The sequence below is a fragment of the Diadema setosum genome, chromosome 7, assembly GCF_964275005.1.
Source record: "Diadema setosum chromosome 7, eeDiaSeto1, whole genome shotgun sequence".
Taxonomy (NCBI): domain Eukaryota; kingdom Metazoa; phylum Echinodermata; class Echinoidea; order Diadematoida; family Diadematidae; genus Diadema; species Diadema setosum.
Genome location: NC_092691.1, coordinates 17118291 through 17142160, shown reverse-complemented (window position 1 = coordinate 17142160; position 23870 = coordinate 17118291). Strand labels below are relative to the sequence as shown.

The 23870-nt window shown below is 38.5% G+C and overlaps 2 protein-coding genes across 3 annotated transcripts; both read right to left on the bottom strand.

Moving 5' to 3' along the window:
* Positions 1 to 1408: 1408 nt before the first annotated feature.
* On the bottom strand, positions 1409 to 8280 carry LOC140230947 (C-type lectin domain family 4 member M-like). 2 transcript variants are annotated; one of them, XM_072311087.1, is made up of 4 exons: positions 8233 to 8280; positions 5984 to 6125; positions 4960 to 5169; positions 1409 to 2312 (listed from the first exon to the last, which is right to left on the bottom strand). In XM_072311087.1, the coding sequence occupies exons 2-4, from the start codon at positions 6102 to 6104 to the stop codon at positions 2113 to 2115; spliced, it is 531 nt and encodes a 176-aa protein (XP_072167188.1). In that variant the 5' UTR covers positions 6105 to 6125; positions 8233 to 8280; the 3' UTR covers positions 1409 to 2112. The 2 variants fall into 2 exon arrangements, with proteins under 2 accessions (XP_072167188.1, XP_072167187.1); XM_072311086.1 differs by having other exon boundaries at positions 5984 to 6130; positions 8233 to 8250.
* A 2142-nt stretch (positions 8281 to 10422) lies between these two features.
* LOC140231083 (ileal sodium/bile acid cotransporter-like) lies at positions 10423 to 15288 on the bottom strand. The gene is made up of 5 exons (XM_072311235.1): positions 15284 to 15288; positions 14400 to 14550; positions 12928 to 13121; positions 12188 to 12392; positions 10423 to 10887 (listed from the first exon to the last, which is right to left on the bottom strand). Exons 1-5 carry the CDS (start codon positions 15286 to 15288, stop codon positions 10423 to 10425), a joined length of 1020 nt encoding a protein of 339 aa, XP_072167336.1.
* Between the last annotated feature and the right edge of the window lie 8582 nt (positions 15289 to 23870).

Genomic DNA, 23870 nt, shown 5'->3' with positions numbered 1-23870 from the left:
TTCAGTTAACTCCCTCAGTCTTTGAGCATTTGGCTTGAAATTTGGCACATGTGACCACTAATAGCATATAGATGTGCAAACTTGATTTTTTGTCAGTGGTGAACAATGCGTTGCCATGGTAACAGCATCTTTTCACTAAAATGCATACAAAAATATTGTGGAATTAGGTAACTACCTCATGAGCATTTAGCTTGAAATCTGGCACATGTGACCACTATGGTACGAAGATGTGCATACATAATCTTTCGTCATTGTTGATCAATATGTTGCCATGGTAACAGCATATTTTGAATGAAAATCACGTAAAAATATTGTGGATTCAGTTAACTCCCTCAGTCTTTGAGCATTTGGCTTGAAATTTGGCACATGTGACCACTATAGTACAGAAATATGCAAACTTCATATTTCATCATTGTTGAACAATGTGTTGCCATGGTAACACATTGAATGAAAATCATACAAACATTTCGATTATCCCAACTCTGTTTTAGAGCATTTTGGCTTCAAATTTGGCACACGTTGACTCTATATTACCTAGATGACTCATGTGCAAAAAAAAAAAAAAAAAAAAAAAAAATCTTTTGTCAGTGTTGAAATTGTTTTGCCATGGTAACAGTATATTTTGAATGAAAATGATACACTTATATTGTGAATTCAACTAAGCCCCTCAACCTTTTGGCATTTGGCTTGAAATTTGGCACATGTGACACTATGATATATATAGGTGTGCAAACTTCATTTTTTTCTTAATGTCCAACATTGTGTTGCCATGGTAACACACTTTTTAATGAAAGCCATAGATATTGTCAGTTTATTTATCTTGCTCACTCAGTTTTTGAGCACTTGACTTACAGTGAGCAAAACATTTATTCACTGTTGAACAGTTTGCCATGGTAACATCTTTTTTTCCATTAAAAAGTAAAAAGAAAAAAATTAATCCTGTCCTGGTTGAGCTAATTCCCTCAGTTGTGGGTGGGGGTATATTAATCACAATGAGTGATAGTTCTAGTTGTTCTAGGTACAGTTGACATGTTAAAGGTAGGGGATACCTTTTACAGACCTCCCAAAATGCAGCAAAACATTAACATACCTGTCAGATTAACAATGCAAACGCATTTTGACAGACACATGCACTATTTGATCAATTGTGGAAGTATTTTAGGAACAATACAATTGATGAGAGCTGGATGACTCCTGTTCTATCGTTGGTACTACCTTTAGACCCTACATGTATTTCCACCTGTAACGAACTCCTCATTCCTGCCAACACAAGCCAGTCGTAAATGTCACTCAAGCCTCCATTATGACACAAATCAGTCAGAAATGCATGTTTACAGATAGTCACAACAGCACATTTTCTTTTCTAATGAATGCAACATAAGGCATTCGTTTTAATATGTCTCCATCTCACAAGAATAATACAGAAGCGAATTAGCAGCGTGTTTTTGTGTGTGTTTTTTTTTAACCATGCTACATGACATTGTATGTACCAGTGCGTATCTTTGAATTCCGATAGTACAGATTTTAGCACAACTTTTACAGAACTTTACCAGGTTTAATGTTTGAAGATGGAAGAGATAATTGGAAGTCCTTGATAAAACTGGGATTAACGGGAGTGCAGTTTTACACAGGCCAAGGGATGTTCACGTGCAGTGATCAGTCGGAAATCTGTTAATCAGTAACTCTTCGGAGAGCTTTACACAATCATGTACTGAAGATATGACAGTGACCCTGGGATACTCTGCTTTTTGTATCAAGGATGTGGTATTATCTCTATTACCATGCTACATGACATTGTATGTACCAGTGCGTATCTTTGAATTCCGATAGTACAGATTTTAGCACAACTTTTACAGAACTTTACCAGGTTTAATGTTTGAAAATGGAAGATAAGAGATAATTGGAAGTCCTTGATAAAACTGGGATTAACGGGAGTGCAGTTTTACACAGGCCAAGGGATGTCCACGTGCAGTGATCAGTCGGAAATCTGTTAATCAGTAACTCTTCGGAGAGCTTTACACAATCATGTACTGAAGATATGACAGTGACCCTGGGATACTCTGCTTTGTGTATCAAGGATGTGGTATTATCTCTGTGCTTGGGTCATAGCATTTACAGGTGTTTCTCACAGAGCACGTAACATTTGATATCAGGTGTGCGGTTCCTGTCTCTGATGAGGCCAGGAGCACGCATCACCGCAGCATCCTTGGTGTTGTTTTCGGGCGTTCGGCCATCGAGCCAGAAAGCTTCCTCAGCGATGGTAAGGGGGCTTCCATCCACCCATCGCCACTCGCTACCGAAGCGTTCCAATCCTGCCAGGAACATGAGGGGGAAAGAAAGGAGACGGTTTTTGATAAAGGGTCGGTAATTTTCTGTTCCCCTCCATGAATGGTATGTGATAATAAAAATCCAGTGCGTCTGTGACATCACGACATGTTTGATACAAACACCTTTCCACGCATAAATGAATACACACACATACATTGTACATAATACGACTTGTACTAAGTACACAGGGACTGCAGCCCGCACCCTCCCCTCACTTTTGGCCACAAAACAAAACAACAAAACGGGAGGGGGGTTCTGCAGAACAGTTCTCACTCAGTTAATGTGAATATGCAAATGAGTGAGTTGATGATGTCATCACCTCACAATTTCCATTGATCGTGTTGAAAAAAAAAAACGAAAATTCAATGTTTTTGTTATCAAAGTGTAAAATATGTTGTTATTCGTGGTTAAATAGCTTCAGAATAATTATCTGCCCGATAATTTTAGACTGGGGCGTATTTGTGTTTGAATGTATAACTTAAAATTTCAAATTTTCATGTACAAACTAATGGCAACTATATAGTGAGGGGATGACATCTTCACTTCACTATTTGCATATTTATATCGACTTTTCCAGAACTGTTTTCTGAATAATTAGAGAAACTTCAAAATGTCAATTTCCCTATTTTTTTTTTCATCCGATTTTATATCAAAGTTTCATTGCTGTGCCCATAAGATATTACTCCTTTTCAGACTAACTTTCAACTGCGCTGTAATTTCTCTTTAACCAAACCCACCACAAACCCACCCCATATTATTCCGCGGCTCCTGACACACACGTATACATGTAATAGGTATACGAGTTGGGAACAATCACTTCCCATCTACATACTTGGAACAAAGTTACAATACACGCATTCAAATTGTTCTCCTGAAGGAAATGGACACTTTACTGTGTCTCGCTTGAAAGTCGGAGCATTAGCTTGTTCACGTTATTAAAAAAGGGTAATACAGCTACTGAAATATATCGTCTCTGATATGCAATGACATCCAAAATATCGCTGTATGTAAATTATACTCTTTGATTTCTATACATTATACTTTTAATCGATTTTGAGTGAATTTTATGATTTAACTTGGCAGTACACAGAAATCTGAGACAAGTTTGAGAAATGATAAGAATAAATAACCTATTTAGATAGGATAGACCTCGCACACAATAACAGCACAAATTGGTCATGCCATTGACAAGCCCTTCCGTTTATTGTTATTTTTACTGTCTCGACGCATGCATGCGAATAAAAAAAAAATCCAAAACTCCTGAAAATGCATGCTATGTATAATTATGCTTGCACAATGTTCGTTACAAAAGTCGTTACAAAAGTCTCGTAAGAAAGTCTCAAAAATGCAGGACATTTTGTTCTTCATTGTCGGAGGAAATATTTATTTGTGCTTGAAGGGGGTTATTAGGAATGTATGATTTGTAATAAAGACCCCTGTCCACCAGAGTACATTCGAAACCGCGATAGCGTTCGTTTTGATACGTCTCGGAGATGTCTCAGCGACGTCCATGACGTCACTATCAGTTACGGCGACTATTAAAAATGGCCCGAAGTCACGAAGATGGTACAAATGAAACCATGGTTTAAACCATGGACAAAAACCATGGAGCGCCAAGTGTCGCACGGAATATTTCGTTACGAAATTGGTCATTTCGTCGATAAAATTACCGTTTCGTTAACGAAATTATCATTTCGTGGACGAAATGTTCATTTAGTTACAAAATGTTGTCATTTCGTTACAAAATAATCATTTCATCGATGAAATGAATGATTTCATAACGAAATATTCCATGCGACACTTGGCGCTCCATGGATTTTGTCCATGGTTTAAACTATGGTTTAATTTGTACCACCGTCCGTGACTGGGGAGGCATTCTCCCTGACGTCTCCGAGACGTGCTGGAGACCAAATGGTCAGGTGCATACCGATCATGGTCTTCATGATTATTGATACTTGTTCTGCCTTCAAAAGAAACATTAATCCGAATGTGAAACTATCCAATAAAGTTCGTTACACAGAAAGCTCGTGATTCCGAACACACAAATTCCCTTTATACTTAGTGTCCACCAATTGGAAAATAAAATAAAGAGTTCGTTGATCCGAACATTTTGGCGTAATTAGGCTATTACGAAGGTTTGTTATTCCGATGGTTCTTTAATCCAACAGGTTCGTTAATCCGAAAATGAAATATGGTTCATTACTCAAATTGATCCGAATCTGAAATAGGGTTCGTTGATTCGAAAACGAAAAGAAGGCGCGTATACGATAGTAACGAACCTTCGGAATTGCCAAACTTATTTCATTTTTGGATTAAAGAATTTTCAGAATAACGAACTTTATTTCATTTTCGAATGAACAAACCTTCGGAATAAAAAATAATATCATTTTGTGATGAGCGAATACTCAGAATAACGAACCTTATTTTATTTCAGATAAACTAACCTTTGGAATAACAAATTGTAACCGTTTTTCGTCTTGCGCAGGGACTGGTCTATCGTTGTTGGCATATTTCTAGGGATTATTTTTTTTTATTTTTTATAGTTATGTTCACAGTCATAACAGATTAAAAATTAGTCCTCATTATATATAGGCGTATTCTCACAGATGATAAGCCTTAAATCACACTTACCAACCCAAATTTTCAACCAAGTCTCTCGAGCAGAGGACACGTAGTCATAAACAAATCCCATCTCAGCCTTATTGTTCAGCACGACCATATCGGCGCCGAGGTTGGTACATTGTGCCCTGGCGTCATACCACTCGAATTCATTCTCTATCAACAGGTAGCATGATCCAGTCAACGGGTTCATCGCCCATCCGTCTGGACACGTCATCCCCGCTGTCATAGGAAAAATAACACTACAATAATTTTATCAAGGCACAAAGATGACATCACATGAGGATAACAGCTGTATAAGCGTTGAAAGAATGATGAACCATGATAGGCCACAAAGTTCGCTGCTACTTGTTATACGCGTAATTTTGAGCATAATCATTTCAGAAGACTGTATTATGTAATATGATAAGGCAAGCAATGTAGGCCTGTATAGGGCTATTGTCCACATTCAGTATATGAAACCAAAAATACGGTGGATATGACAGAACTATCATATTAATTGCGGGGCCTGTTCATAACGACTTTCGTCACGCGTGCAGTAAATAATACTACCCTTTTACAAGACTTTCGAACTTTGCATCACCATGAAAGAATAAATGAGAAATTGATGATGATTATTGATTCCTATAATGAGATGAATGCAATAATTTGTGATTAAAACACTAGTCTCTATATTCTAAGATTTGGTTAGGAAACTCAATCTAAAAGTATACCGGTACATGTATTATGATTGGCAAAGTTTCACAATACATTATTGGAAAAAGGAGCAAGAATATATAGGACAACTATAACCAATAACCACTTTGATGGTTATAAGAACACAGGCGCACGATGACTCAATATTGCTAATTCACACTATGAATGTAGAACATCTGACAGTTTCTTCTGGATCGTCTAATGCGATCATCATTGTTCTCACGACCGAATATCAAAATTTTAGCGAAATATCGAAGTGAAAGTGATGTTACAATAAAACATCGCAAACGTCTTCAAGCAGTAAGAGCTTTGTATACAGGAAAAATGAAATATTTCCTACCATTTCCGCAGCTCTGGAGAACTTTTCCGATAGAATCGGCCATGTCACATGCGTCCAGGGCGAAGGCATGATGCAAGCATGTGACCAAGAAGAGAGAAGCAACGATGGTTACGGAACGCATCTTGGTGGTCTATTGATAGCTCTTTACTGTTCCCCGTTCAGCAGAGAAGTATGGATAACAGGTAAGCAAATTCAGGGACATTTATAGGGAAACGAGTGAAATATCTTCGTCAGGACTGCCATAAGGAGTGAGGAAGAAATTTAATTTTGGATGATTGATCGATGTAAACGACAGAAAGGAAAATGTTGGAATAATCGATTGTCATATCTTTGACTGGGACGTCATGTGTTTTTGACTTGAGAACACTATAGAGGTGAAGTTGAGACTAGACGGCACCATTGAGAATGATGATCTACAATCTATAGATAATTCAAATACCCCCCCCCCAAAAAAAAAAAAAAAAAAAAATACGTTAAAAAGAAATTAAGGTATAGTATTTGAGTAAAATGTAGACTGCGTTGAGGTATTTACATGCACAACAACACCCGAATTAAGATACGAATGATTATGACATATCGGGATTAAAGCATAATCAAGAGAGGCGGGAAAAGAATATTGGATGTTATTATAATTCTAATGGAAACTAGAGGGAGCACTCTGAGAGAGCAGACCTCCGCCAAGCGGACATGATTAAAATATCGCCATTTCACAGGCAGTATCTTTAACACAAACATAGAAGAATAGGGACATCTATATACGTAACACAAGTGGTGAAAATCTGATCACCCATTGTTGGTGAGAGCGCAAGCCATTTCTTTTACACGAGTCACGGCAGTGGCGGCGAAGTCTCCTCCTGTGAGATATAGGCCCTCAAGGTGCTGTTAAATTATTATAAACCATATACTATTGACTTGTGTGGCACGCTGCACCTTATTTCCAGGAGTCAAATCTACTGTAATGAAAAGCGTGATATGATTTAAATCGTTTTATTGGGAATATCAGTGCATGATGGGCCGTTGTAGTACTTTGGACATAAGGGGTATTTTTTTTTTCCTTATGATTAAAACGTAAGGATTTGTATAGGCCATTACGCAACCCATGGTTGCTGGACGTTTGTTTATAACTGGATCAGACACCGGGACTTGTGAATGTTGAGGGTAGACTCTTGTCACTAAGAATCTCATTTTGGTGATGGCGAGATTGTTGTTTATGGTCATTTAGTGAATGTACTATACCATAATGATGATTATGATTAAAGATCTATTAAAACATTGAATTCACTCAAAACAATCGTGCACTCAGATCATTCATCTCCCCATTACATGACTTCGTCAATACCACGTTATTCATGTACATGTACCACACTCATACACACAGAGACATCATCCCCGCATCTTACAAAAATAATGTGGAACAAAACCGAATTCTTTGAGTTGTAAAACTGTACAAGTTATCTTGATGTATACGCATATCTTTTCTTTTATTTCATTTTTTTTTAAAGTCACGCACTCTTCTGTAATTGAGCAATACATCTTCCTCAAAGCGGATAAATTTTGTGATGCATAATGAACGTTATTTGCATTGATATCCACAGGTAGGCCTATGATTTGCGAAACAGCTGTCCATACTATAGAATAAGTGATCATTTTGAACCTGTCTACTTTCGTCTGGGATTGTATTGCTTTTTACAAACATTCCGGACAGTAGCAATATACAGGCAAAGTAGACGAGATTGGCAGGTTGATTGAATAGTATTGATTTCGGCGTTTCTTCAGTAGGTCAAACACTGATAGCGAATCAGATCAAAATTAGAAACAATATTGGCAAATACAGTACCGTATAGTACACAGTTTCAAGAAGCTGTCTGATTCAGGTTTCCTAAAACGACTGTGGTGTTTCAACAATCTTATGATTGTACATAATAAATATTGATACACACACATACACACACACACACACACACACACACACACACACACATATATATATATATATATATATATATCTACAATATATATGGAATACGCTTAAAATCATAAACTTCACTTAAAAAAGAAGTATATATCTATAAAATAACACACAGCAGTAGTGCATAGTATAGTCATCTATGTAACCTATCATAAAGAACACATTGACAGAATATAATTCCGAAAAAGATAATGGCCTAGTTGTACAATATCTTAATGCTGCTGTATAGGTCTACAAAAACATTAAAAAATACACATTATGTACAGATTTTATTGCTTACCTTTATTCAGTAGTTGATATGGATGCTGGGCTTGATGGGTGTTCGTGGGTGCTGGGTTGTGGGCTGTGTGTGTTGTGATTTCTTGTTGTGTATGTGGGACGCGGGTCTATACATGTGTCAGGAGATCAGTGATGCGCAGTCGTGTTTATTCATGTCTACCTGGTCATGATATCCCCGGAGCATTTTCAACTTTCAAACAACAATTTTCCCTAAGAATTTCTGCGAATCCGGCTCTCTTTTTTTTTTCTTTTTTTTCTTTTTTTTTTGCATTTCCACCAAAAAGATCAAGTTTCTTCTCCTAGAAATTAATCATTATTAGTATATATGCCTACTCCGAGTAGGCATACCACGACCCTAAACTCTGGAATGACCCCCCCCCCCCATCACTTATATTAGCCCTGGAATTCCCTTCCCATATTCAAAAGCAGACAATAAACCACTTCATCCGCTACATGTGAATACCAACACTGTCTGTTCATCCCTTGGCGTTCAGGCAGATTGAGATTCATTGTGGTATTTCTACAGCCTATTATCATATTCTTTTTTTTTCTCAACCCTGAATTTAAACAGGTGCTGTCTATAAGGTGAAATTAACATGGTGGGTTTTTTTTTTTTCACCCTTTCCTGTTTGTGTGTGTGTGTGTGTGTGTGTGTGTGTGTGTGTGCGTGCGTGTGTTCATTACCAATATCAACAAAAATCATCTTTATCTTTATGGATAATGTCTCAAGAATTGTTGTTCTCTGTTATAAAATGTAAGCTGAAGCATCGCTCAACCAACAAGAGGAACTGACTAAATACTCACCTTTGCTTCCGGCATATTTCACAATGTATCTCTTGTTATACATGTAGATCCAAGTGATATGGTTCTGTACTTTTATTTTGTGTTATCTATTTGCTTAAACAGCATTGTATTCATCTTGTAGTGATAGTTTCTATATTCAATTTGTACTTTGATGTAATAATAATAATAATCTTAATAACAATAATAATTAATAACGATAATAATAATAATTTGTGTGGTTCAACATTCTTTATTATATAAATAAACAATGTAACATTTCCGTGAAAGTCAGTCCCTGTTTATTCATTGGGAGGGGGGAGCTATACACGTGATATACAGTGGATAAGATTCCTAAATCTGCGTTTACACCCTGTTCCCGGCAGCCATGGCACTAAATGTTTCAGTCAGGCCACCGTTGACAAAACGGGATGGACGTAAGACGAGGCGTTGAGACTGGATAGGTAAACGTGACAGGCCGTGATTGCCGTAGATGCCGCGTCAGATTTTGGTCAAAAAAAAAAAAATTGCCACGGCAGCCCCGTTGTCATTGAGGAACCTTGTATAAATGCCGTAATAAAACGATATGAACGTAACAAAACGTGACGGCATGTAATAGGCCGCAACACAATTTGGAAGCGGTCCCCAGCGGGACGCGACGGAAAATATTGATATTCTAGCTGGGAACATGGTGTAAATGCAGCATTACTCAAACGGACGTCCTGTGAGTTCAACTTTGTGTCCCCTATAAAACCTCAATAAGAATGACCATTTAGAACGAAGCAATATTCCTGATTTTCAAGGAATTAGTGAGAACTTCCTCCGGTTTAAAGGCGAAAAGCTCATTTGGAAATATGGCTCAGTGGACTATAAAAAGACATAATAGAACAGTTACAACATACTTTAAAAATGAGATATAGTATAAATGAACGCTAAAACAGGGCGGATCTAGGAATCCCGTATAGAGGGGGCCTTTACAAAACTAAAGGGGCGCATTTTTTTTTTGTTTCAACCAAAAAAAAAAAAAAAAAGAAGTAATAATAAATGAAAAAAAAAGGCCGCCATGTGCGCCCCGTCTGGATCCGCCACTGCTAAAGCACAACTACAATCTTATTTTGAGCGGTAAGAATACGAATGTACAAAGGGATTTATCTAAATTGTGTCCCTTTCTGCAAAGTGTTACCTTATAAACGTAATAAACATATATTACAAGACCAACCATTTTGGAGACTACTGACAAAAATAATTCATGACATTGACGAAATACAGTCTCGCAGTTTGTCACCGTGGTAATTTCCAAGATGAGCACAAGACGTTGCGAAGAACATCTAAATTGTGCATCAAAGGATTTCAGGAAACATTTTTTTTCTATTCTCTCTCTTTTTTTTTTCTTTTCTTTTTTTGCCATGCTTTATGTTTTCATCATGTGAAAGGAGTTGTTTCCATGTGGCGACAAGTCGTCGTGTTCTTCAATGTCACTATCGGGTAATTTTTCGCCATTTTTTCGTTCCATGATACACACCCCGAACTTGTAGATCAAGATTACAATGAAAGAATCAACGTATATGACAAAAGCGTAGAGAGACGGATAGAAAAGCATGTCAAGAAAAAGAGGCGATTCGGCGAACGTGAGGACGGTCAGCGTCAGTGCCAGGGACACATTCTGCGAGCCTGTCTCGAAGGCAATGGTGCGACTCTTGTCATGGGGCTGTCGGAGCACGACTGCGAGTCCGTAGCCGATGGCATAGCCAAGCAAGGGCAGGAAGGCTGCACAGATCCATAGCTCCCAGCTGGCCTCGTGAACAAGACGTGGATTCAATAAACTGTTGATCACGAAGACGCTCACTATGCAGGCAAATGCGGCAGCAATGCCCATCTGCACAAAATACAAAAAAGAAAAAGAAAAGAAAGACGGGAAACTTCGATAATGCTGCAAGTGCTAGAAATTATAGAATTGAAAACTAATGTAGTTTTGTGCATGGTTGTCATTTTTCTCGCCAAAGGCTGTATTGTCGGTATCATTCAGAACATGATTAAGGAATTTAACCAACACGCATTTTTTCGCCTTAAAATATATACCTATTGACAGCTTAAACTTAGGCTCGTCAAAGTCGGGTTAAAGTATAACTCGGTCAAATATTAAATTTAGTACAATGTACTTAAGTACGTCTTTACCAAAATCGCAGAAATCATCAAACCAAATACGATTGAAAGCATTATATAGCACTGCCTGCTCCCTGAAATCATTCACCAACTTGACAAAGATTTGCCGTGCCATCGTGATCCAGAGTGAAGATCAATGAATATTGAGATTTATCTCTTGAGGCAAATCTTTTTCATCAAGTTAATGACAAAGTTCGACAAAGCAGATGAAAACGATGACTACATGATAGTCTCTACACCAGTAGTATATACAGTCAGTACTTAAGACATGAAGAGGGAAAAGAGCAATATTCTCCTGTCTGTTCTCTGTGTTAGATCATTTAAAGTTCGTTATACAAGTTTTCATTTTCATCGAGCGAGAACACTCTTTGGTAAGGTAGTTGTTATCATCAACTTTCAAGCAGATTTTTGTACACTTGCAAACTTAATTTTTGTTTGTATCGAATTATTACATGACCTTGTCTGTAACTTTCTTTGATATGATAATCTTTGTTGAGTGACTGTATAGCTGCGTTTTGGGACTTTATGTACTGTACACGTCCTTGTTCACAAGAGGAAGACCCTAAGCAAATCGAACAATTGAAACGAGCCGGACAAACATTATACTTATCAGCGCTATAGTAGGACCTACATAATAGGCACGTGGTTATATTGAAAGAGCAAGTATCAATGGCTATAAGTGTGGGGGTCATCCACTAGACCGACACCCACGAGTCATATAGCCCACGAGTTCGACATAGAAAACAGGTCCATGAGTCATACAGCTCACGAGTCATACAGCCCATGAGTTACACACTAGGTAAAACAGCCCACGAGTTCGACAGATACAGTGGGCCTTGTTAGCTTATTGTCGAACTAATCGTCTGTATGACTCGTGAGCTGTAGGACCTATAACTCGTGGGCTGTATGACTTGTGAGCTGTATGACTCGTGGACTGTATGACTCGCGGGCGTCGGTCTCCGTGATGTGCACCCATCAGTGCGTGTCTGCTGTATGGACTGGGATCGGCTCACCCTTGTGACCCATTTCATCCACTCCTTCTTCCACCAGCGCAAGAACACCCCGAATGCGACCGGAATCAGTATGCTGATGAGGGTTTTGACAATATTGATGTAAGGGATGACGGCCTTGTCGTCCGTCCACACACGTGTATAAATGAAAAGGTTAAGGGGCATCATCCCTGTCGCAACGGCGGTCGACACTGTGGTCATGCAAACACTGAACAGGAAAAAAGGGGGAGAAAATGGCAGGAAATTACATAATTCTTGTCTGATCTGTCGTGGAGTCAATCACCTATATGATAAACTGTGTGTGTGTGTGTGTGGGGGGGGGGGCTTATACATTTACAAACTTCTCGCTTCATTGAATACCTCATTTGTCTGCAATTCTTTTTACGCTGATGGCTGTTGTCCATCTGAAGAGAAAGATTGCGAGATTTTTGGGGCAAAATAATAAAACATGAAATATGTAAAATATCAGTGTCCCTTTTTTATTTTCTTGTATGCATCTATACATAACTGAATATTACTGTGAAATCTATTGTATGTGATGTGAATATACTATTTTTACTTAGTTTGGAAATGAAAACGATCTTTAATTCGAAGTAGAAGGGCCGTACGCCTAACCTTTGGATCTTCAGTTCACTCCGTCTTATCTTAATCCATTTATTCTATATAAGTTGAGCGTCCCCGACCAATAAAGACTTTTTATCTCACTTATATAGGGTCACTCGAATCAAAGAAATGCGGCAAACCTAAGACAGACGTCTCCATCTGTCCAGTAAGTGAACAAATTGGAAAGTGTTCCGCCGGGGCAGCATGCCAGCACAAGGAGGGAGATGGCTCCGGCCGCTTCGAGTTTTAGGGCCAGGCCGAGGCAGAAAGCAATGAGCGGCATAAGCACAAACTGGGACGCCATTCCGATGAAGAAGGCCACGGGACGCCGAAACTGTCACGTCAAGAACAACAGTGAAAACTATTTATTTTACGAAATAATTTGATCACTGTATTCTGTGGGGAAAATCAAAACGGCAACAAACTTATACGGAAAATAGCAAACAACAACTCCACCGCCAACAAAATCTCTCACAAAATAAAACATAAAATTCTTATCAAAAGCATAGAGACAATTCATGGTTTGCTATGTCAACAGACATGAAGACAAAGTTGATAGTGTCTTATGCAGTTTATGACTATCCTCGGGTGACATGACCGCTTCACTCTGGTATACAGCCAATATTTACATTTGACAAAATTTTAAATTCATTTGTTTATTTTGCTTGTTTGGATTGAGGCCGTCAAACAGGTTTGGGGTGCAAAAAGTGGTTACATATAATGGGCAAACTTCGCGATCAACGAAGCTAATACAGCCGGATTCTTAACGACTGTAGGCCTGTTACATGTTTTCCACGTGTACAGAAATATCTTCAGCGAGAGTTGGCTCTCATGTGATCATGTACATTGACCACGTAGCCTAGTATATACAGGGACATCCCACGAGACTGACATCCAGCCCACGGGTTCGACATTGAAAAAGGTCCATGATTCATACAGCCCATCACGAGTCACAGGTTCTACAGACCATGAGTTCGACACTAGGTAAAAACGGCCCACGAGTTACAACACAAAATAATGATATATGTCAGTCTCGTGGGCCTTGTTTCCTTAGTGTCGAACTCATCGGTTGTATAACTCGTGGGCTGTATGACTCATGGGTGTCGGTCTCGTGACGTGCATCTTATACAGAAATGTCTCCATGAACATAGACAACTTTTTTTTTTGAAATTTTCAAGGAAGATGCATTAACCATAAGCTTGTACGATCAGCTGTCGAAGTCAAAGACTTAGTTTTGTTCCGCTGTGTTTACACTAAACAGTAATGTTATGGTCATGTCGAGTCAAGAGATACTTTGTATGCAATGTCAGTGAATGTGAGCCTCCTATAAAACTGTAAGTGATCATCTGTTATTCCCCGCGTATGGATTCACTCAATTATGTTTTAATTGTTCCTTGCCTTTTCTCAAGTCCTGAGAAACACTGAAGAGACTACAAGCAGTAAAATGCTTAATTCATGTTCAATAGGTTATCGCATAAGATCTAGTGGTGAGTTTTACCTGTTTGACTGACATCGGCCATTGATCTGTTGGGTCATGGTTTAACCTGTTTAATCAATATGTGTGTGAGAGCCTGGGTGTCTATGGGCTTGTGAACATAAAATATACACGCACCGTCTCCTTGAAAGATTTGACATCAATGGTTGCTCCCATAGAGACCATTAGAAGGGTCAAGATTAGGATGTTGATGACCTGGGTGGCTCGTTTAAGAGCAGGATGACAGTCGGGATCGCTTCGATGGTATCGTTGAAACTTGAATTCATGGCTAAAGTCAAAAGCATAGTTGCCCTTGTGCCATCGTACTCCGTCATGAAGACAAGCTGTTCAGTCATCTTGACTAGTTCCCTGGGTAGAAAGTTCGTGGCAATGGTTAGTTTATCCTTCATAACTTTTTTTCTTTAAACAAAAAAGAAAAAGAAAAAGAGAGAATAGAACTAGAACCCAGAAGGTATACAGGCTTCAAACTTTCAAATACATAAACCATAATATGCTAATTCCCCCCCCCCCCCCCTATTCTGATGTGAAGTAATGACCATGGTGACTATAATAGATAATTCATATTTCTTTTATCTGTTGGATACGCACATGATTGTGTACAGAACTGCCCATAGGATTATACGGAAACAGTGGAATAGTTCTTTATCATCAGTATCTGAGTCATTAATGACAGATCATGGTATTGATGTGATATGACATAAAAATATTTAGGTAATTTGTATTCCTAAGTTTGCAAATTATAAACAATATGCAAATGTACACATTTAGAGCTAAAGCTAAATCAGACGCTATAATCATAAATATGAACGAGCAGTCTCGTGCACAGTAAATGGTTTGTCATCAGTTAGCCAATGCTCTGGATAGAACATTTTCATAAGATTCACAGGACCTAATGGAACTTTGTTTTATTTGTTATGTCTATAACAGGCATTGTTACTCTATATTTGTATTATTCAATATGAAAGAGAACACACAAGTTTTTGTATAACTGGAATTCGCACTCCATTGCTAACAACTGCGTCCTTGCTCGTGATACGATGGTCGAGGATGGAGATAACAAGCCTACCTGTATAACCTTACTCTACCATATAACCAAGTCTGATCAGAACAAAAATCACATGTGGTCTTTGGTTGATAAGAAATAATGATTGCACTTTAGTCAGAAGTGGGGGTCAAAGACATTATGTACCGCAATGAAGACTGAAGAATTACACGTAGTATACGTGATACGTGTCATTGGAAAGCACTTTTATTGCAGGAGTAATTTTCGAGTTTAAGCGACTAACGTGTTACTGCAGTAATCTTTCTCCTATTCTAACGATACATGGCTATCAGTGAAAAGTTCACCTCAAAAATATTTTGTTTCGAAAAGTATTACGACCTGCACATTAATTTTCAGTAATATGGTGATCACTGGCATAGGCGCCGGAAGTGGGGGGGGGGGGGGGGGGCAAAACGCATTTTTGCCCCCCCCCCAAAAAAAAGCCCCCCCCCCCCCTCCCCCCCCCAAAAAAAATACATGAATAAATAAACAAATAAATAAAAAGATAAAATCAGATAGATATGTATATAAATGAATAAACGCGAAAAACATAGCTACAAACGGCAGTTTTTGGACTGTAAAATGTCAAAATTTCCAAGCTCGCTCGCTCCGCTCGCTCGCATTCAATCGCTATGCCATTCTCCTAATGTTGCTGCCAGTAATTGCCAGCAGTTGCGCCTGGGCCGCCCCCCCCCCCCCTCAATTTCCAAAGCTAAATATATATATATATATATATAGCTACAAACGGCAGTTTGGGGACTGTAAAATGTCAAAATTAATCGTCAAATTTAATCATTATGCCATTCTCCTAATGTTGCAGCCAGTAATTGCCAGCAGTTGCGCCCGATGCGCCCCCATTAATTTCCAAAGCGAAAGATATAGCTACAAACGCCAGTTTCGGGGCTGTAGAATGTCAAAATTTTCAAGCTCGCTCGCTTCGCTCGCTCGCACTGAATGGTTATGCCATTCTCCTAATGTTGCAGCCAGTAATTGCCAGAAGTTGCGCCCGATGCGCCCCCATTAATTTCCAAAGCGAAAGATATAGCTACAAATTCCAGTTTCGGGGCTGTAGAATGTCAAAATTTTCAAGCTCGCTCGCTTCGCTCGCTCGCTCGCATCGAATGGTTATGCCATTCTCCTAATGTTGCAGCCAGTAATTGCCAGCAGTTGCGCCCGATGCGCCCCCATTAATTTTCAAAGCGAAAGATATAGCTACAAACGCCAGTTTTGGGACTGTAGAATGTCAAAATTTCAAGCTCGCTCGCTTCGCTCGCTCGCATTGAATGGTTATGCCATTCTCCTAATGTTGCCGCCAGTAATGCCAGCAGTTGCGCCCGATGCCCCCCCCCCATAATTTCCAAAGCGAAAGATTTAGCTACAAACGGCAGTTTTGGGACTGTAAAATGTCAAAATTTCAAGCTCTCTCGCTCCGCTCGCTCGCATTTTATTGTTATGCAATTCTCCTGATGTTCCTGACAGTATATAATTTGTTGTTTCACACCGTCATTCCATAATCCATGTAAGGAAAACTACATGTTGCTCAATGACTGCGTTGTTGAATGTATCACATTCCGTAATGTATTGTAGTCCCATTATTGCGCACGCACACACGCACATGACGTGCATACACACCGTCAAATTACTTTTCCACAAGGTGCCCACCCACAATGTTTCGACCCATCGTACGCCATTTTACATACACACACACACACACACACACACACACACACACACACACACACACACACACACACATATGTATATATATATATATATATATATATATATATATATATATATATATATATAATGTGTGTGTGTGTGTGTGTGTGTGTGTATGTGTATATTGTGTAACATATGTATGGTCTATCGTGAGCCCCCTCCAATGTTTGCCCCCCCCCCCCCCAATCCAAAACTGCTTCCGGCGCGCCTGATCAATGGTGATAGAAAATACCTTAATTGCTCTGATTGAATACAATTTTTCTTAAAAATATACATAGACTTACATCGCATAGCAGGGAACTCAAGGTCTGAATTACGTTATACATTCAGGATGACAATGAAAGTGTGATATGTATAGAAGTACGATATTTGAAGAGAAAGTTGAGTCTACAGTGTGTCCCGCCCAACAAATTATAATAGGATTTGTGTCCCGTCCAACAAATTATAATAGGATTTCGGCATTGATAACTTTCTGAATCATTAAACAATCTGAGTGCTATTTCAAGGTATGAAAATATGATCTTCATCCTGCAGAAAACCTCATTCAATATGGTTAAGTGCACGATCACAGAGATATGTGGATCATCGTAAAGCAGAATGTTTGAAAGTTTGTATAGCAATTGGATGCTCTTAGCTTCCATATGAATGAAAATGTTTTGCTCATAACTTACAGGACAACTAAGAAATGAATTCAAATTCTATTCATGATATTACATCTCTAGGTAAACGTATAAACATGACAATATGTAAATATTATTGCTCATGATTATCTTGGAGAAAAAAAAAAGGAGAGAGACCAGAAAAACAAACAAACAAACAAACAAAAAGACAGCCAAAAAGAAAGAAGAGATCAATCCAATCTTCCATGAGTTAATAATTTGATATCTTTCTTAAATCAATCATTTTCAAACCTTACCAATACTTGCAAACTGAGAAAAAAATCTGCTTCCTGTTAGTAACGAATTATTTATTTCGTTAGTTGAAATTGTAAGAAACAACTATAAATATACATTTTCATGTATGTATGTATATAATGTATATATGTATGTATGTATATATATATATATATATATATATATATATATATATATATATATATATATATATATTGCGAGAACACAATTGTGAACAACTGCGTGTTTGCAAGGTGTGATAACAATTTACAAAACTCGGATGGAAGCGAAGGGATTCCTGACATGCTCTACAAGCCACTGAAGTAATCTGATGGGGTTTTCTGTGAGACGTGAGTCAAATAAGTTAGTGTTTCATACCTTAGAATTGCACTTTGATTGATTCACTATCTTTAAACTTATCGTTGCAGAAGTCCGATTGTAATATATTTGGGGAATTACGGTGTAGTATCATTAATCAGTGTAATAAACACATCACGTGTATAACTCACTCGTATAACTCACTCTACTCACTGGCATATTCGTTAACTCTGTACTTCGTTATAATAAACATACACAGATATTACCTATAGTTCGTAATTCTATGCACTATGCTTATCGATAAAGCTCATTACATACCTTTAAATCGTCAAAGATTGTTTATAAGGGAAACCACTCCTCTGATGGAAACAGTATGCAGATAGAAATTTTGCTAAAATGTCCAGTCTATACTATTTTGTTGATTGACAGGAGTTGCTGTAGAAAACTTCATTCCGTTTTACCACAAAGATAACGTTTGGCTCTTATCCGGCAGACAGGACTGTTTGTGTATGGGCCACAGGAAGAACTGCCTTGAGTGCAAGGGTTACGTTAAAGAGCACCTATCATACAATATAAAGTAGCGTGAAACTACCCAGCATAGGGGCCTTCAAGTGTGATGACTGAATTATCAGCAACCAAATAACATTCACATTTGCCCACTGGTGCTCTGTCCTATATACAATTGAGGTGACGGTGTATTTTACTTGAGTGGAATGGAATTTGCCAGGGGACATACCGCTTGAAGTGGATTGCACATAATCATAATGAAAAGTTTCGTACTTGAATAAGAAAAAACAAAACAAAATAGATCCACACATAAGTTTTGTGCACGAGTGAACAGCCACCAAGTTAGGGCTGTTCCACTGTGCTTAAATGGGGATGTCGTGAACACTGAGGGGTCGCAGGTAGCAGGGTCTCCAAAGTCGACCATTTCTCATAGGCAGATCGCTTACAGTGCCATGTTTGAAAGAAAAATGATCACTGGATATTTTGATGGTAATATAAAACGAAATATATCTCAGTGGAAAGTCAAGTTATTAAGACGTGTATCCATTATATTGCTGATCCTCTTTGTTTTATTTTTAATCAATCCATGACTCAAGGTACGATTCCAGATAGTTTGAAAATAGCAAAAGTAGTTCCCATTTTCAAGAAAGGAGACAAAAACAGTATAGAAAATTACAGACCTATTGCCATTTTACCCATTTTTTCCAAGCTCCTTGAAAAAGTACTCCACGCCAGACTACACGGTCACCTTGTTCGCAATGACGTGTTGATACCACAACAGTTCGGCTTTAGTAGGAAAAACTGCTCAACCGAACTGGGTGTACTGAACTTGGTGAACTCAGTATCTCGCGAAATAGACACCCTCGACCACGACATACTGTTACGTTAACTGGAATGTTATGGTGTACATGGTATTGCTCTTGATTGGTTCACCAATTACTTGACGAATAGAAAACAGTACGTTGCGGCGGACGGTGTTAAATCCAGTTTTGGTAATCTTTGTTGTGGTGTCCCACAGGGATCAGTTCTGGGACCCCTTCTGTTTCTTGTTTATATTAATGACATTGTATTTTCTTCTAATATACTCAAGTTTTTATTATTTGCCGATGACACAACAATTCTCATATCCCACAAAAATCTGAATGATCTTATAACAATAGTTAACGCAGAACTGGTTAAATTATATGAGTGGTTTAATTGTAACAAATTATTTTTGAATCTTGATAAGACCAAATATGTTTTGTTTAGAACAAGAAACAGAAAATACCATGTAACAATCTAAATGTATGTATAGGAGGCCACGCTGTGTCAATGGTGGATAATATAAAATTTCTTGGTATTGTAAAACGAATATCTTTCCTGGAGGCCTCACATCAGTGCCATTTCACTCAAGATATCAAAAAGCCTTGGTGTTCTTAGAAGATTGAAGTACACTTTACCCCACACTGTACTTAAGATGTTGTATAATAGTATCATAATGCCACATTTGAATTATTGTAATATTATCTGGGGTCATACATACAAAAGTCAACTTTGAAAAATAGAAATACTCCAAAAAAAAAAAAGACAGTCCGAGTTATAACTAATTCTTGTATTTATGCCCACACGAGCAACCTGTTTTCTCAGCTTCGTGTATTACCTATTACTGATTCGATAGTCTTCATGTATCAGCTTCACGCTGGATTATTACCAAATGTGTTTAATGATTTATTTGTATTAAATAGTTCTGTCCATTTGTATGATACCCGTCAGAGAAACTCACTGCATGCGACAACCAAAGGTACACACAACATTAGCCCTGAACTCATTCCAAGTAAAATTCTCAAAACTATGGAATGCTCTTCCAGAAGATATAAAGCATAGTTCTACTTTATCACGATTTAAGAGATTGTCCTTTAATTTGCTCCTTCCGAGGGAAAATTAAAAAAAAAAACAAAACAAACAAATCTATTGTCATCCTAGTCACACTTGTACTCACATGTATGAAAATCATTGCTTGCGAGCACTACGTCTATAGTCCAGTCTATCGCTTAATACTCCCACCTTTCCAATCATACTCACCTTGTTTTCTACTCTTCTTTCATCTCTCCCGGATTTTCGCTGTTGTTTTCCATGGTATCTGTGCATATATGTATTCATATAAATGCATGCTGTTTTTTCCCTTTCCCATTCCCACCAAATCAAATGTACAACCTTGAAATATATATCAATTCTTTTGCTTGTTTGTTTTACATGTATATTAATATCTAAGCATTACTGGGGCCCCTATTTATAAGCACTGCTTCTCCTGGGGTTCCCACCATCAAGCTGAATTATTTTCTGCTTTGTTTTTGTTGACTTTGTATATAGTTATGTATCTTTGTGTATCTTTTTTATTGTATACTCCTAAATTGATGGTGAATAAAACTGAACTGAACTGAACTGAAAGATAATGAAATGAACTTTTAGAATCCGTTCACCCGATCCGATCGTGCAACACCCGCTGCTGACAGAGATATGAATGATTTCTCACGAAATTGTAGCCGAAAGTATGTGTATTTTAATTGTTGGGGACAGCGTGTGATTCGCATGGGGAGCAAATGCGAAAAAGTTGCCATTTATGTTTACGGATTTCATTCCCGCTGTATCGCAAAAGTTTCAATGTCCCATTTCGTTCTGATCCCTAGTCTGGCTCCCAGACCTTTGCTCGTACTTATCTCCTTCCCAGAATATTAACGCCCTCTAACGACAAAAGAATTAGCAGGTTCAGCTGGAATGGTCCTGCAGACGCCTTTGCATTCGGCAAAGCAGCGTCTTCGTCGCCGAGGAGGGCATATTTTGTAAAAGGAGTATGGGTGACAAAGTGTCTGGAAACCAGACTGCCTGCACAATGCGCTCCCCCTCTCTCCTTCTCCCCTTATCTCGGCCCCATTTTCTCTATTTTTATACAATCATCTCCATATCTCCTTATCTACCTGTCTATCTATCTTATAGGACTGTAATCTTTTTGTCGAAATGACATTAGAAAATTGTGTTAGTGGTTTATAGCTATTATAATTTTCTGTAAAGTTAATCTCCTCCTTCACATAGACACAGGTAATGATACTTGTAGTCCGCGTGTTGGTACCAGTATAGAAAAGATGACGAAGTAGAGTGGAATTGTCAGAATTGTCATTGTCGACCCTGAGGAAGACGAATGTATTCGTCGAAAATTTGGTCTGAATAAATAGCACTGTTGGACTGTCGAAATGCATTACCACTCTGACTTCGTCATCTTTTCTATACACGGGCTCTCGCACACGTTGGCGCGCGCGCGCGCGCGCGCACACACACACACACACACACACACACACACAACCACACAACCACGACACAATGGCGGATTCTCACAACAGGACATGACAAGGTATAGGGTACATCTTCGACAGTAGATGTAAAGTTATCGTTTTTCGCCCAACCGACTTCATCTCCCTTCGAACTATTATGTTTGCACTGTTTTCATATACCTACCGGTGTAGGCCCTATGCAAGAAATCGACCTCTAATTCCTTTCGCAAAAGTTGAATTAACGACGTCGCTTGCCAAAGTACAATGTACTTTTATCGTAATTAGTCTATCAGAGTATCTCTCTATAGCCATTGTTATGGTTGCTTTTGACGCCCTTTGTTTTAATTAGCAGGTACATGTTTCTCTGCATGCAGGCCCTACTGTATGTATTCCTTTTTCAATTTATAGCAGGGAGGTGGAAGAGTTATCTTCCACCTCCCTGTTTATAGTGTTTAATTGCAAAGTAACTGAATAACATGATATCGAGAGCTATCACAAAAACAAGCAGTTACAACTCCTAAATCCTTATCCTTTTTGTCGGGTGACGGTCTCCCGCTATAGCTATTCAAGCCCTTTCTTTTCCACTCACGTGAGTTACAATGATCAGAGCATATTTCTATGACCATCAGTAAACATTGCAACACAGATGATGGTATTGAAGCATGATATGAAATGATGAAGGCAATGATGATTGCCTGCATGTATTATGTCTAGATCTTGTAAGAATTAGTCTCGATGGAGACGCATGCACAAAATGATGATTTTATAATATAGCTGCTTTGTGCCGACTCCTCCGGGTTAACTATATCTTTATAGCAGAAGTCCATAAAACCAGTGAGGTGAGACGAAATCACCTCCCTGATAAAACGATACGTTCACCTTGTGAAACTATGCCAGAATATGTAGGACTCTTTTTCGACGACTGCAACCCCATCCCCACCCCGCATAGTACACCTGCCAATTTCGATTACGATAGAGCTGCTGATTTTCTTCGGTTCTGGAAACTCAGTCGGTGTGTTTTTCTCTTGCAAGGTTGCGAAGCATGTGTTTTCGATATTAGGTATGGTCCTTTTATGGGTTTTCAGATTTAAAAAGTGGACCTTTGCAGTTCAAGTTTAAGTTCACTGCCCTACTTTGGCAAAAGGAAGCAAGTGACATAGCATCCGAATTTCAGTTATTGATGTTTTCATAATTCACATAATGAGCTCTTCTTCCAGGCCAAATTTCATGCAGAAACACTCATCCTACTACGAGATATGTTAGATAAGACATCATTATAGTCCATTGACGTCAGTGTAAATGACATACACATTTTGCTCTTTTACGAGAAATGTCACTTTTGTCACTTGCTTCCTTTTGCCAAAGTAGGGCAGTTCAGTTCCAGTAGTTTACAGATACCGAGCAACACGATTATCGCTAATAATTATGTTTTGTTTTTGTTTGTTTGTTTGTTTGTTTGTTTGTTTTTTTTTTTTTGGGGGGGGGGGGTAACTCATTTTTTTTTTCTGCACTATAGTCTAACTCTGAAATGGAAGCCTCTGTATCTTTTCTTTTTCCTCTCTCTCTAAATTCAGACACCTTTTTTTTTTCTCTGACAAACGGGGGGGGGGGGGGTGGTTCTGCGGAACCCCCTGAAACACCCCCTCCAGTTACGGGCTTGGAGAATGTTTTCTCTTTCCTTATCAATAACAAAACAATATAGCTTTGTGGATGAGACAACAGACTCTGTCGTGAGTTCCCTGGTTCCAGTCCTCGGGCATTTAGGGGAAAGTCAGTCCAAGTTAATGTAAGTTAGTCTGAG

What these genes read in the sequence shown, in the direction of transcription:
- LOC140230947 (XM_072311087.1), bottom strand. Translation starts at nt 6,104, where the DNA reads ATGCGTTCCGTAACCATCGTTGCTTCTCTCTTCTTGGTCACATGCTTG. An exon ending in TCTCCAGAGCTGCGGAAATG is followed by an intron (nt 5,170 to 5,983) that starts GTAGGAAATATT and finishes TTCCTATGACAG; the next exon opens with CGGGGATGACGTGTCCAGAC. An exon ending in TTGGTTGAAAATTTGGGTTG is followed by an intron (nt 2,313 to 4,959) that starts GTAAGTGTGATT and finishes TGTTCCTGGCAG; the next exon opens with GATTGGAACGCTTCGGTAGC.
- LOC140231083 (XM_072311235.1), bottom strand. An exon ending in TCAAATCTTTCAAGGAGACG is followed by an intron (nt 13,122 to 14,399) that starts GTGCGTGTATAT and finishes TTGACGTGACAG; the next exon opens with TTTCGGCGTCCCGTGGCCTT. An exon ending in GATGGAGACGTCTGTCTTAG is followed by an intron (nt 12,393 to 12,927) that starts GTTTGCCGCATT and finishes TTTCCTGTTCAG; the next exon opens with TGTTTGCATGACCACAGTGT.